Below are 11768 nucleotides of genomic sequence, written 5' to 3'. Positions count from 1 at the left end.
GGTGACAGCAGGCGTGGGCACTCACCTGGGAGGACCAGGGAGAGGATGAGGCCATGAAGGACAAGGAAGGGAGCAAGAGGGAGACTCAGAGATGTTCTTATGTGTGTGTGTGGTGGGGGGGAAGGGATGGGACAGGTGGACACAGAGGGAAATCGCTGTGCACAGGGGAGGGTGAGGAGAGGTTGGGCAGCAAGCCTCTTCTCTCTGGCCTCTCTTCTCTTCCCTTAGTGTCTCCCTTTCCCTGGTTGGCTACAAGGACCAATGGGCCTGTCCCCCACTGACTAGTGCCAAACTATTCCAAGTACTTGGAGGGAGAGGAGGTAGGATTTAGACTTACCCAGCATACCCAGTAAGGCCCAGAGGGAGTTGAGGATAACTACTGATAGCTACATGGAACTAGGGGGGCACTGCTGGAGGTTTTATCAGGAGAGGATGAAGTCAGACCTGAGAAGGAACTTCCTGACTAAGCCACACTGGAGCAGGCCTTGAAAGGAAACTGCGGATCTTCTTGCTGGGCCCTGGGGAGCCCTGGCATTGGGGGAATGCTAAGACAGGTGACAAAGCACTGCTACAGCTCTGCTTTCGTTTGCGACATGGTAAAGACAGAGATTGAGTTTTTATTTCTTATACTTTTTTTTTGAATTGGTAATTCAATCATATAGTTAAAAAGTAAAACAATATAAACATCTATGTGAAGAGGCTCCCTCCGGCTCCCAAGCCCCTCCGTCTCCCAGCCCTCCCCAGCAGGTAACCACTTGTGGTCTCTGGGCTCCTTCTGGAGCTCCTTCATGCAAATATGAGTATGTTTTTGTCTCTACTCTTTTTTAACACATAAGGTAGCCTATTATACATGCTATTCAGCCCTCTTTTCACTTTCTTCATCTTTCAGATCTTTCCATCCCAGTTTGTAAAGTTTCCCCATCCTTGTTAATAGCTACACAGTATTCCAACGAATGGGTATACATACCATCTTTTATTTAACCAGAGTGGCGGTTTTTAAACCTCTATTTTGTTTATGAGAAACTGATGTTAGAGAAATAACCTGTCCAAGGTCACCCGGACTAGAATCCTGGCCTCTTGACTCCCAGTCCAGTGTCCTTCCAGGGGACCCCAAAGCCTTCTTCCAAATTAGAAGGTTTGGGGCTAAAGTTAACCCCCTAATCCCATGATATCTCTCTGCCTGGCCTGCTTCTCCCTCCGGGTTCTGAGACCACTCCCCTGTCCCAGCTCCTGCTGTCCCGCTCTGGGCTCAGAAGTTAGCAGATTCTGCCCCTTTCCTGAGGGAAGATGCAAGCCTTACCTTCGTGTCACCAATCCCTTGTAACCCTCGAATGCTGTGTCCACCGCAGCTTTGGAGGTGCAGCTGGTGCCTGGGCTGTAGACTGACCAGTCTGCTTCTTCCTTTGCCCCAGCAATGGGGCCACCAGGAGTCACTGGTTCCTTAAGTATCTGGCCCCCTGGGGGCGATCCCTTACTCAGGCTCTGCAGCTGTCCCAGCGAGCTGGCACACTGCTTTGGGGGGTGGGGGGACTGAGGCCAGGGCTGGAGGAAACGTGGGGCATGGGGCAGGCAGGTGGCTGAGGGGGGTGGTCCCGGGGTACCTTTTCTGTTCCCTTGTGCAGAGCTTTTTGTTCTCACTGCTGCCGGGTGGGACCTTCTGAGCTGAATGGCAGTGTGTGTGTGTTTGTGTGGCCAACAGGGCTTGGGGAACAAAGCGACAGGTCTGTGTTTTCCAGGGACCAGGAGGGGGTGAGTTAGGGAGAGTCTGGCAGGTCTGTCATTTTGCACAAATCCAGGGGGCACCGTTCGTGTTGTGCTCTACACGTGGTGCCTGCAGAGGCTGAGTGGCCTCACAGGGCCACCCCAGGAGAAGAGGGGGAATTGTTAGCTCTTTTCCCCGCTCCCGTTTCTACCGCCCAACCCCCCTATTCTGGGCAGAAGGGTAGAAGAGCCCACCCTCTTGTTGCAGGGTGGCTGGAGAGCAGGCCCCCCTACTCTGGGCCCTCCGTCCCAGCTGCCCAAGCACTCCCTGTTCTTTCCTCATTGTCTGTAGTATACCCTCGACCAGCCCACTCAAGGCTACCTTGTAGGGACCTGCTGGTTAGCAGCCCTGCCCTGGACTCCCTCCTGCCCTGGGTTGACCCACACCTGTCATCAAGGGCATGACAACTACTTTTGCTGCATCCCTGGGGGCTGGGATAAGAATAGAGCAGGAACATCTAGGAGGCACAGCATCTTTGCCTAGGGGCAGATTCCCCAGGCTCCTTGGGTGGGGCTTCCTCTCAGCCCAGGCCTTACAGGGGAAATTGCTGGCTTGCAGCTGCTCTTGAGACCTGCAGGGCTAACAAGGGATAAGTGGGCTGGCCAACAGGGAGTGGCCTCAGTGAGCTGAAGGTCTCCCTGCTCCAGCCTTGGCCTCTCTGGCCCATCTGTCGAAGCTGGTGGCCTGCCAGACACTTTTCCTTCTCTGGAAAGCTCCAACACCTGTCCCTGTGGCTCCCCATGGCTCCTGGCTCCTGGCTGGGTGAGACGGTGGGGGTGTGTGAGGATCCTGCTCGATGGACTTTGGCTTTTCAAATCTGGATTCAAGCCACACTCCCAGCATCCACAAGGGGGTCCCACGGATCTTGAGGGCCAGGGTGTGTGTGTGTGTGTGTGTGTGTGTGTGTGCGCGTGTGTGTATACAAAGACGGGGATACAGGGAGTGGAGGGGAGAGGCAATCACACAGGCCCAGTTTTGCTCAAAATGCTCCATTTATTGCTCTATTCAATGACCATGAGCAAATTATAAAAAGACACCAAATGTCTCTGTCTGCCGTGGAATAAGTACTTAAAGTCAGCAATAAAAACACGTGGCTCCAAGATAACACATGTTGCCAAAGAGTCATGCATGCCCTGCTGACGGGCTCTCAACACACGCATGGACATGGGACACACGCAGAGCTACACGTGGTGAGACTTCTGGGAGGGATTTCCCACAGTGACACCGAAAAATGTTTCACACATATCTGGGGCCGAGTCCCCACCCCACCCTCGGAGCTCCCCCTCTCCCATCGTGGCCCAGGTCCTCTAGGTTCACTGTCCCCATCTGTCCCCTTCCTCCCTGATGCCTCGCGGGTTGCTCACTGCCTCCTGCAGGCATCTGACACCCAGAGGCCACCCTGGCTGCGATACTTCTCCCACCACCACCACCCAGAGACCTCTCCCCAAGCTGAGATCTTTCTGCCACCCCCTCAGGAGCTCCCTGTGCCTGACCTCCAGGTCCTCAGGCCCCCCGTCCTTATCCTGGTCCCAGTAACTAGGGGCAAAGTGCAATCTGCCTGTTGGGAGAAGTGGGGCTGGGAGCTGGGGGCAGGCACCTCTGCCAGGGCCACTTGGGGGCTGGAGCTCATTACCCTTCTCCCGGGCTGAGGAGACACAGTGTCCGGTACAGACAGCAGAGATGGATGGACAGACAGAACACGCTGCAGCAGGACACGTAGAGTGCGGCACGGAAATATTTTGGATCAAGTAGCAATGGAACCATCATTAAAAACCGAGGCCCCAGGTCGCGCAGCGTGGGTCAGGCCCTGGGGCCCCAGGCCTGGCCTGGCACACCCCTCCCCCACCCTCCCCCACTCCCCAATATGTACAGTAGGAAGAGCTACGTTGTGGGGGGAGGCAGGGGCCAGGCCCAGGCTGGGGAGCAGACTGAGGAGAAGGAAGCGGGAGGGACAGGGGGCAGGCTGGACCCGAGGCAGGGCCCTGGGTGTGGCCGGGATGAGGGCCCAGACTCAGGCTGGGTGGTACCCAGAGGACCTCGGGGAGGAGTGTGGTCACTCGGGGGACTGGCGGGACAGCTGCTTCTCGTAGAGGCTCATGACGTGGTGCACGAACTGGTACTGCTCACACGTCTGGATCATGCCGCCCCTGCCCGGCAGACGCACAGTGGGGACGGGGTCATGGAGGGACCTGCCCCCAGATCCACAGAGTGCCAGTCATCTGAGGCACATCAGGGACTCTGTGCAGCTTAGAGAAGCCAACCCTGGCCAGCCACTCCCCCTGCCCCTTCCTGTCCCTCCCAGCTCTGGCACAGACAGCAGGGACACAGGTGACATGTCCCCCCCCACTCAGCCCCTGCCCCTCTGTCCACCAGCTCTGTTTCTCTCCCCTCTTCATCCAGCCACCAACTGCCTGGATCCGGTTCCTTTACCCATCTGTCCTCCCTACTTCCTGTCTGCTGGTCAGTCCCCATGGAGTGTGTCCCCTAACCCTCACCCTATGCACACGTCAGTCTCTCTCTGCTGCCCCCAGGGCTCTAGCTCCCCACGTGCTCAGACCCTGCCCATGGGCTGACCTGTCCTGACGGAGCTGGCACGTGGTCTTCAGGATGTCCACCACGCCCTGGTGCCGCAGCTGCTGGCAGCAGATGCTAGTGGCGATGAAGCAGCCTGTCCTCCCAATCCCTGCACTGAGGGCCGAGGGCGTGGGTGGGTGAGGGGCAGGGCAGCCTAGGGCTGGGGGAAGTTGCCCTGCCCTCGTGGGTGTCTGGGAGGACCCACCTGCAGTGGACGACGATGGGGGCGCAGCGGGGCCCCTCCTGCTGGGCTGCCTCCTCCACCTCCTGCACCAGGTGCAGGAGTGGGGGGGCCCGGTCTGGGGTCTTCTGGTCAGGCCAGGATGTGAACCAGTAATGCTTCAGGCCTCGCTCTTCTGTGCCACTCTGTCCAGGACACAGAGGCCCACCCCAGATACACGTGAACTCTTTGAGCCCACAGATCAGCCCAGAGATGGATGGAGGGAAGGAGGAAACACACAAGAGGGAGGCCACAGGGAGTGGGGCCTCGGGCCTCTGCCAGCTATACCACATCACCCAGTGGCACCAGACAGAGACCCGAAGCCAGGTGGGCAGCAGGGGCTGGTCAGCAGCGTCAGCACTGGTCTTCACGTGGGTTCTGCCCCAGCAACTCCAAGATCATCCAAGAGAGGCGAAAAGTCCCTTCTCCAATTCACTCCTGTCTCCTGGTCACCCCTTAACAGCCCAGTCACCCCCCAAGAGCCCTGGGACCCTTCCTCTTGCCTCAGTATACTTCCCTGCCCACCTCCAACCCCAGCAAGTGTTCTCCCCTCCGTGCTATCCTCTCCACCACCACCGCCTCCACTTTGGTCTTTATCATCTCTCAACTGTGTGAGACCCTCCCATCTCCTCCCTGACAGCCTCAGCTCCACAGTGGTCAAAACGGTCTGTCTACAGCACAGGCTGCTCTGCTGCTCAGAACCCTTTGATGGCTGTCATTGCTCTTAGAATCAAACCCACCGTCCCCGGTCTTCAGCCAGGCAAATAAGACACACATGGTTCAGTATCTACCCTCCAGGCCCAACTCCTGCTCCTGTGAACTTGCACTTGATTCTCTTGCACTCCAAATGGTTTGCAGATCAAACCTCTGCTTCCCCCACCTCCTCCACGTATACACACATAGAGCTATTCTATCTTCCACGCCCTTACTTTTACTTTCTCTCTGCCTGGAATGCTCTCTCCACTTCTTTGCTTCCTAGCCAACTCTTACTCATCCTTCAGAACCCCATTCAGCACCACCATTTCCAGGAAGCCCTCCCTAAGCACCCTAGCTGACAAAGGGTCCTTCTTCTGTGCTCTTACCTATTTCTATGTCAGTACTTACCATTTTATAGGTGCTCCTTGAGGAGAGAGTCCAGGCTTTGGACAGCTCTGTGTTCCCAGTACCCAACCCAGAACCAGGCTCAGAGCAGGTGCTTGTAAAGGTTTATGGACAGAAGTAAATACCCCCAAGCCCCAAGTTGTCCCAATTCTTCCCTAACCAGTCCGGCAGCACTGAGAAGATGAGATAGCCCCAGCATATCTTTCGGGGGGAAAAAGGAAGCTGGTTCCTTGCACCCCTGTGTTACCTGGCTGTGGCAGCTACCACGGCCTCTGCCCTCTACCTCCTGGCCCTTTCCGCCCGCAAGCAAGCCTGTATCTTGGAGATGCTTAGTTGGCACCAGTCCTCCAGGGGCTGAGCTCTCCTTGACACCCCCTCTTTCACCTTTTCCAGTGGGAGGGGGCAGCTCAGAGGAACAAGTCTCAGGCCCTTGACATCCTATCCAGACCCTGTGGCTGCCGGCATCAGTGGACCTCCTAGGCTGTTTCTGGATAGGATGTCAGCTTACTGGCATCTAAGCTCATCTTCCAGACTTTGGGTTATTACAGTGGCACCACTTTCCCCAAACATGGGTCATATGATTTCTCAAAAACAGAACGCACTGATTCTCCTGACTCTAAAGGAACAATCTCCTCTAATGCTGAGCCTGGAAGAGGCTCAACCTCAGGGTGGGAGGATGCCTCCCCCCACTCTTTTGGGCTGTTCTGTAATTGCTCGTATTTCGTATGTCTTCTTCTCTTTTTTTTTTTTTTTCCTTTTTCTGTGCAACCACAACCTCCCTGTGCAGCCCAAATGCAGCAAGGAGTGCCTGCCCTCTGGTGGACGGTGTCATACTACAGGCTGGAAGCTCAGGTAAAGGGATGTTCTAGGCAGGACCTCAAAGCTCAGTTATAAGGACAGTGCTGGAAGCTGCTGAAGCCCCCTTTTCCAGACAGTCCTGGCCTTGGGTACACTTGAAGCAGAGCTGGAAGACATTATGAATGACAGTGTGGATGGAGAGAACCTAACGATATGAAATGCACTGAGGGTTTGGTCCTTCTTCTGGCCTCCAAGTCTATTCACCACACTCTCCCTCGTCCCTGCTTATCAGTAAATCCTGGGAGTGACACACGCCTTAATTTCAGCTATCATGGCCTCTGGGACCCTGTTGGCTGTGGAGTCCCCCATCTGCCCAGCCCAGTCCAACCCCAGGCCTCACCCTGAGAGCAATGAGTCGGAGCCGGTAATCCTCAGTGTGGATGACTTTCCGCACAGTGATCTCCACGCCGTCGTACACCACCTGCTCCTCCGGCCAATACTCGGTGCACTTCTGCAGGGGCCCAGATCAGGCTGTGATACCCCCAGCACCCCAGCCATACTCTCCCCAATACCCCTCCCAGGCCAGCGGGAAGAGAGGTAACAGGGCAGTAGGTTTGCAGTTAGAGAGTTCAAATCTCAGCTTCCTAACCTGTAAGTTACTTCCCTTTTCTGAGCCTGAGTTTCCTCATCTGGAACATGGAAATAATACCCATTTTGAAGGACTTTTATGGGAGTTCCATTAAATGGGCCGTGATGAGTACAGAAGTAGCCAGCATCAGCCCTGGCAGGCTGAGCAGCAGCAGAGCATCGTGTTTAAGATCCTGAGCCCTGGAGGTGGAGAGGCCACAGCTCCAGGCTCTGCCTCTGACTCTCTGTGTGGCTCTGAGCAACTGACTTAACTTCGCTGAGCCTCACATTTCCTCCCCCTGGCAGGCAGTGAGGTGAACATACCAACCTCACAAAACTGCTGTAAGGATTAATACGGAAACGAGACGCTTAGCTCAGGGCACAAAGCAGCAGACACCTGGTAAGGTACAGGGGTGCCTACCTCGTTCATCTCCTCGATGTTGGTGATCATGACAATGATGGGCGTGTGCTCCTGCCACACCATGCGCCAGAAGTCGCCAACTGTGCTGACGATGGGTCCCTGAGTGGCGATATACACCTTCTCTTCCCCACCGTAGCCCTGCAGCCAGCCAAGGCCAGGCCATCAGGGTCAGAGGCCGTGCTCCTGGCTCCCCACACTCAGGCTCTTCCGGGGGGCTGGCAGGAGCCACATGGGCTTAGGGACAAGCCTAGAGGATGGATCCCGTTGACTCGGGCCTCCCTTTCAGGGAGAGGCCATCGGGATGGGGCTACATACCCGGATGTAGTTGGCGTTGATGTAGGAACTCAGAGGGTCGTCAGGGTCTGGTGAGGTCAGACACACTCTGCTGTGAGGGTCTGGGGTGAGGGAGACAGGTGAGGCTGGGATTTAACATATGCAGTCCCCCTGGTGCAGAGCCCACTTTGCCCCATTTCAGGGCACCCATATTTCTTCTGGAACTTGAAGTTCCTTCTTCCCTTGCCCGGAAGCAGAACACTGACCCATCCCTGTGGCCCACTCAGGCAGGTGAGGCCCAGGCTGAAGAGGACAGTAGAGAGAGGCCTTAGGTCTCTCCCTCTGTAGGATCCATGCCGCCCCTTGCCATGTGTCCCTTAAGCTTCCCTGTCCTCACTGTGCCTCATGTTCTGGGGAGGAGACAGCTAAATCTGTAAGAAATTCCCTAGAGGATGAATCCTGGCCAGCAGGGCTGAGTTCGAGTATACACTGTCCCCAACGTGCCGTGTAAGCTTGTAAAGCACATGGCCTTTCTAAGCCTCAGTTTTCTGATCTGTAATATGGGGGCAAAGATGCCTACTTCCTAGGACTGTTGGGAAGATAAATAAGAAAACAGATGGGAAAGTGCAATGTGAAACTGTAAAGCACTTTATAGCTAAGATTTGGGTAGGACGCTGAGGGAGAATATTACCATGAAAGGAGTAAAGTCTTCCACGTCTGAGATGAGATGGCACACACGTGCACAAGGGTTCCCCCCTACCCCCATCTATTCACATGTCAAATCCCACAGCAGCAGATTCTCACAACGTCCTGCCCTTCTTCCTGGGTTTGTTTTGTTCCAGCTACAGCCTCCCTGTATTGACTAGTCTGCTCTGTGAGCCTGCAGAAGCTGGGCTTGAGCCGGCGGATTGTGGGGTGGGCAGGAAGCTGGGGCCTGGGGCCCGGGGCCCGGGGCTCCGGTCTGGCTTTGTCACCAATTGGCTGTCTTCTCCCTTCTCTGGGCCCCAGGGTCTCTTCTGTGGAGGGAGGGCTGGACTAAAGGCCCTGCCAGTGTGCCCCATACGGGGCTCTCAAAGGCCGTGTGAGGAGCGGTCAGGAGCCTACACCACTGACCAGTAAGGCTGGGTTCAAGTCCTGGCAGTGTCAGTGTAGGCCATTTACTTAGTCCCCCTGTGTCTTCTCTGTAAACTAGGGACATTCCTTCCATCACAACCTCACTCATCTTGTAAACGTTCAAGAGTAGATGTTAGTGAGTCCTCAGACCCGTAACTCGGCCCAGCATATGGTGAACACTATAGGGCACGTGTCTGCTGTTATTACTACCATCATTACCAGTTCCACTATAAGCTAACAGGTTAAAAGAAGGATCCCACGAAGTGAGAGAGCGGCATGGACATATATACACTACCAAATGTAAAACAGCTAGCTAGTGGGAAGCAGCCGCATAGCACAGGGAGATCAGCTCGGTGCTTTGTGACCACCTAGAGGGGTGGGATAGGGAGGGTGGGAGGGAGGGAGATGCAAGAGGGAAGAGATATGGGACATATGTATATGTATAGCTGATTCACTTTGTTATACAGCAGAAACTAACACACCATTGTAAAGCAATTATACTCCAATAAAGACGTTAAAAAAAAAAAAAAAAAAGAAGGATCCCAAACCCGGTAGATGAAATGGGACATGACACCCACAAAGCCTCCCCTCTCTGGCCCTTTCATGCCCTGGCCCCAGTGCTAGAGGTTTGGGCAGGTGATGGTGGGGGAGGTGGGGACAGGGCAGCTCCTGTGGAGGAGGGAGCAGAGGGGCGTCAGGTATGGGGAAGAGTGAGGGTAAATGGAAGGAGGCTTGGGGTGACGAGCGGGAGAGAGGAGGGGCAGCACTGTGTGGGCCACCTCCCTTCTCCTGGTGGTGCCTGCCCAGATTAGGACTCAGAAGTGGGCACTAGACCCCCTGGCCAGACACCAGGGCCTTTGATATTAAAGAACCACCGTGAGAATGGTGATGGTTCTATTGACCCTACCGAGCGTGGACTCTGAGCCTGACACTGTGCCTGAGCACGGGGGCTCCTAGATCAGCCAGGCCCGGTCCCCTTACTGCTGGGCAGGCAGTCGAGCAGTGTATGGCCTGTGAGCACTGGGGACGAGGGAACAGAGGGGACTTGACTTGGCTCAGATGGAAGAGGGGGCACCTGGGTTGGGTCTGAAGGACCAGTAGAAAGCGGAGTAGGGAGCACCACTCTGTCCAATTCAAGTGTACAGGGCCAGGTGGGAGTTGGGGAGAGATGAGGCTGGAGAGGAACCAGCTGACAAAGGGTCCAATAAACCATGCTCATAAGGCTGGACCTCAACCCAAGGATTACAGGGTAACAGTGACAGTGTTTAAAGAGGAGAATGACACGATTAGTTTTCTGTTTCGCGTGATTTTGGTGACAATGGTAGAAGATGGACAGAAGGAGAGAATGTGGGACTCAGCAGACTAGTTAGATTACTGTCATGATCCACATAGGAAGTGTCAGGGTCAGAGGGCTGCCCTAGCCCTGCACAACTCCAGGGGGCACTATGTCAACGCAGTCCATGTAAATCGCACCCCTGGAATTGTGCTACATGCAAGTCCGACCCCCCAAAATCACTGGGCAACATGGAAGCCCTCACCCCATAAAAAGTAATTTGGCAGTGAAGTTGGAGAGGGGGAGCTAGATTTGAGGGATATTCATTCATTCATTCATACAGGTGCAGCTCCCCTGTATCTTGTCCTCAATGCTGCCTGCTGGGTCACTCTGTACTGGAACTGTCCATGGATCTCTCTCTCACTAGACTGCGAGCTCCCTGTGCACAGAGTCTGTGTCTCTTTCATGTCTGAATTCTCAGGCCCTGGGCATGGTGTAGAATGAATGAGAAAGCAAACCTCTGGCTGTCCCGGATCTGAGAGGGGGCTTTGCCATACACCCTAGCCTGGTCTCTGAAGGCACAGGGTCAATTCTTGTTGGCCACAGAGAAGGTCTCTGTTGGGCTCGGGGACCTGAAGGCTCAGGGCCTGGCTGGAGGCTGGAGTCTTCTCAGGAATCCAGTGGGGACCAAATGGAGTGATGGCCCGGCTCCCATATTCCCCCAGTGGCTATTCTGAGTGGCCAGCAAAGCCCTAGATTGTGGCGTACCCGAACCCCTCCCTCCAGGTTGGGCTGGGTGGGTGGAGGGCGGCAAGAGGAGGGAAGAGGTGAGCAGCCCTGAATATTGCATCCTGGCCTTAAATGGTGCTTTGTTTAACCGGAACTACCTAGACACTGTGTAACCATAGCAACCACAAGTCGATATTTTAAAAGTTAAAAATAAGTCATGACATCTTACATGTTGTTGGAGTTGCTAATGGCAAAACTGCTTTTTTAAAGCCTCGTTACTCCACAAACTGAGTGGAGTAGGTTTGTGGATTTGCTTTCAATATATCACCCTCTATGCTAGCCCTGGGGCCTGGGGCCAGAACTTGGCAGGGGTGACAGGCAGATAGGGGCTTGATGAAAGTTACCTGAAAATGACACTCCAGGGCTAAAAGAGGAATATCAGGTCGCCTGGTCTAACTGCCTTCAAAGGGGGAAAATCCCTATCAGACCTTCCAGGGGACTGCTCATGCAGTCTAGCTTGAATACCCTGACTGATGGGGAGCTTACTACTGGACAGGCAGCTCATTCCCTTATGGGGTGGCTCTGCCTGTTAGAGGACTCACAGTCTGGCCAAACTGAACTCAAGGTAGACAAAAGAGCCCAATTCTGGGGTCACAGGCCCAGTTTGAAACTCAGTTCTGAATGTCTTAGCTGTGTGACACTGGATGAGCCACTTATCCTCTCTGAGCCTAATGTCCTCTCTTTAAAATCTGCCCATTCTGAAGAGACCAAGGATGTGATAAGACTTTTCAGCCACCACGAACTGTCTAGGAGCTGCTGTTATTGTTCCTCTTTCTCTCTGGGCTTCCACAGGGCAAGGGTCTGGAAAGTGCTGTGT

At 54.8% G+C, this 11768-nt stretch overlaps 1 protein-coding gene across 1 annotated transcript in view; it reads right to left on the bottom strand.

Moving 5' to 3' along the window:
• Window positions 1-3666: 3666 nt before the first annotated feature.
• PTPN5 (protein tyrosine phosphatase non-receptor type 5) overlaps window positions 3667-11768 on the bottom strand; it is a 54456-nt gene continuing 46354 nt past the window's right edge. Inside the window, exons 10-15 of the mRNA XM_079930302.1 lie at window positions 7819-7898; window positions 7504-7641; window positions 6856-6966; window positions 4542-4702; window positions 4337-4450; window positions 3667-3909 (exon numbers count right to left, since the gene is read on the bottom strand). Of these exons, the coding sequence (XP_079786428.1) occupies window positions 3816-3909; window positions 4337-4450; window positions 4542-4702; window positions 6856-6966; window positions 7504-7641; window positions 7819-7898 (698 nt within the window). The 3' untranslated portion in view covers window positions 3667-3815. The remainder of the gene's footprint in view (window positions 3910-4336; window positions 4451-4541; window positions 4703-6855; window positions 6967-7503; window positions 7642-7818; window positions 7899-11768) is intronic.

The sequence above is a fragment of the Stenella coeruleoalba genome (assembly GCF_951394435.1).
Source record: "Stenella coeruleoalba genome assembly, chromosome: 8".
Lineage (NCBI taxonomy): Eukaryota > Metazoa > Chordata > Mammalia > Artiodactyla > Delphinidae > Stenella > Stenella coeruleoalba.
The sequence above is the reverse complement of the archived record's forward strand: the minus strand, read 5'-3'. Positions and strand labels throughout refer to the sequence as shown.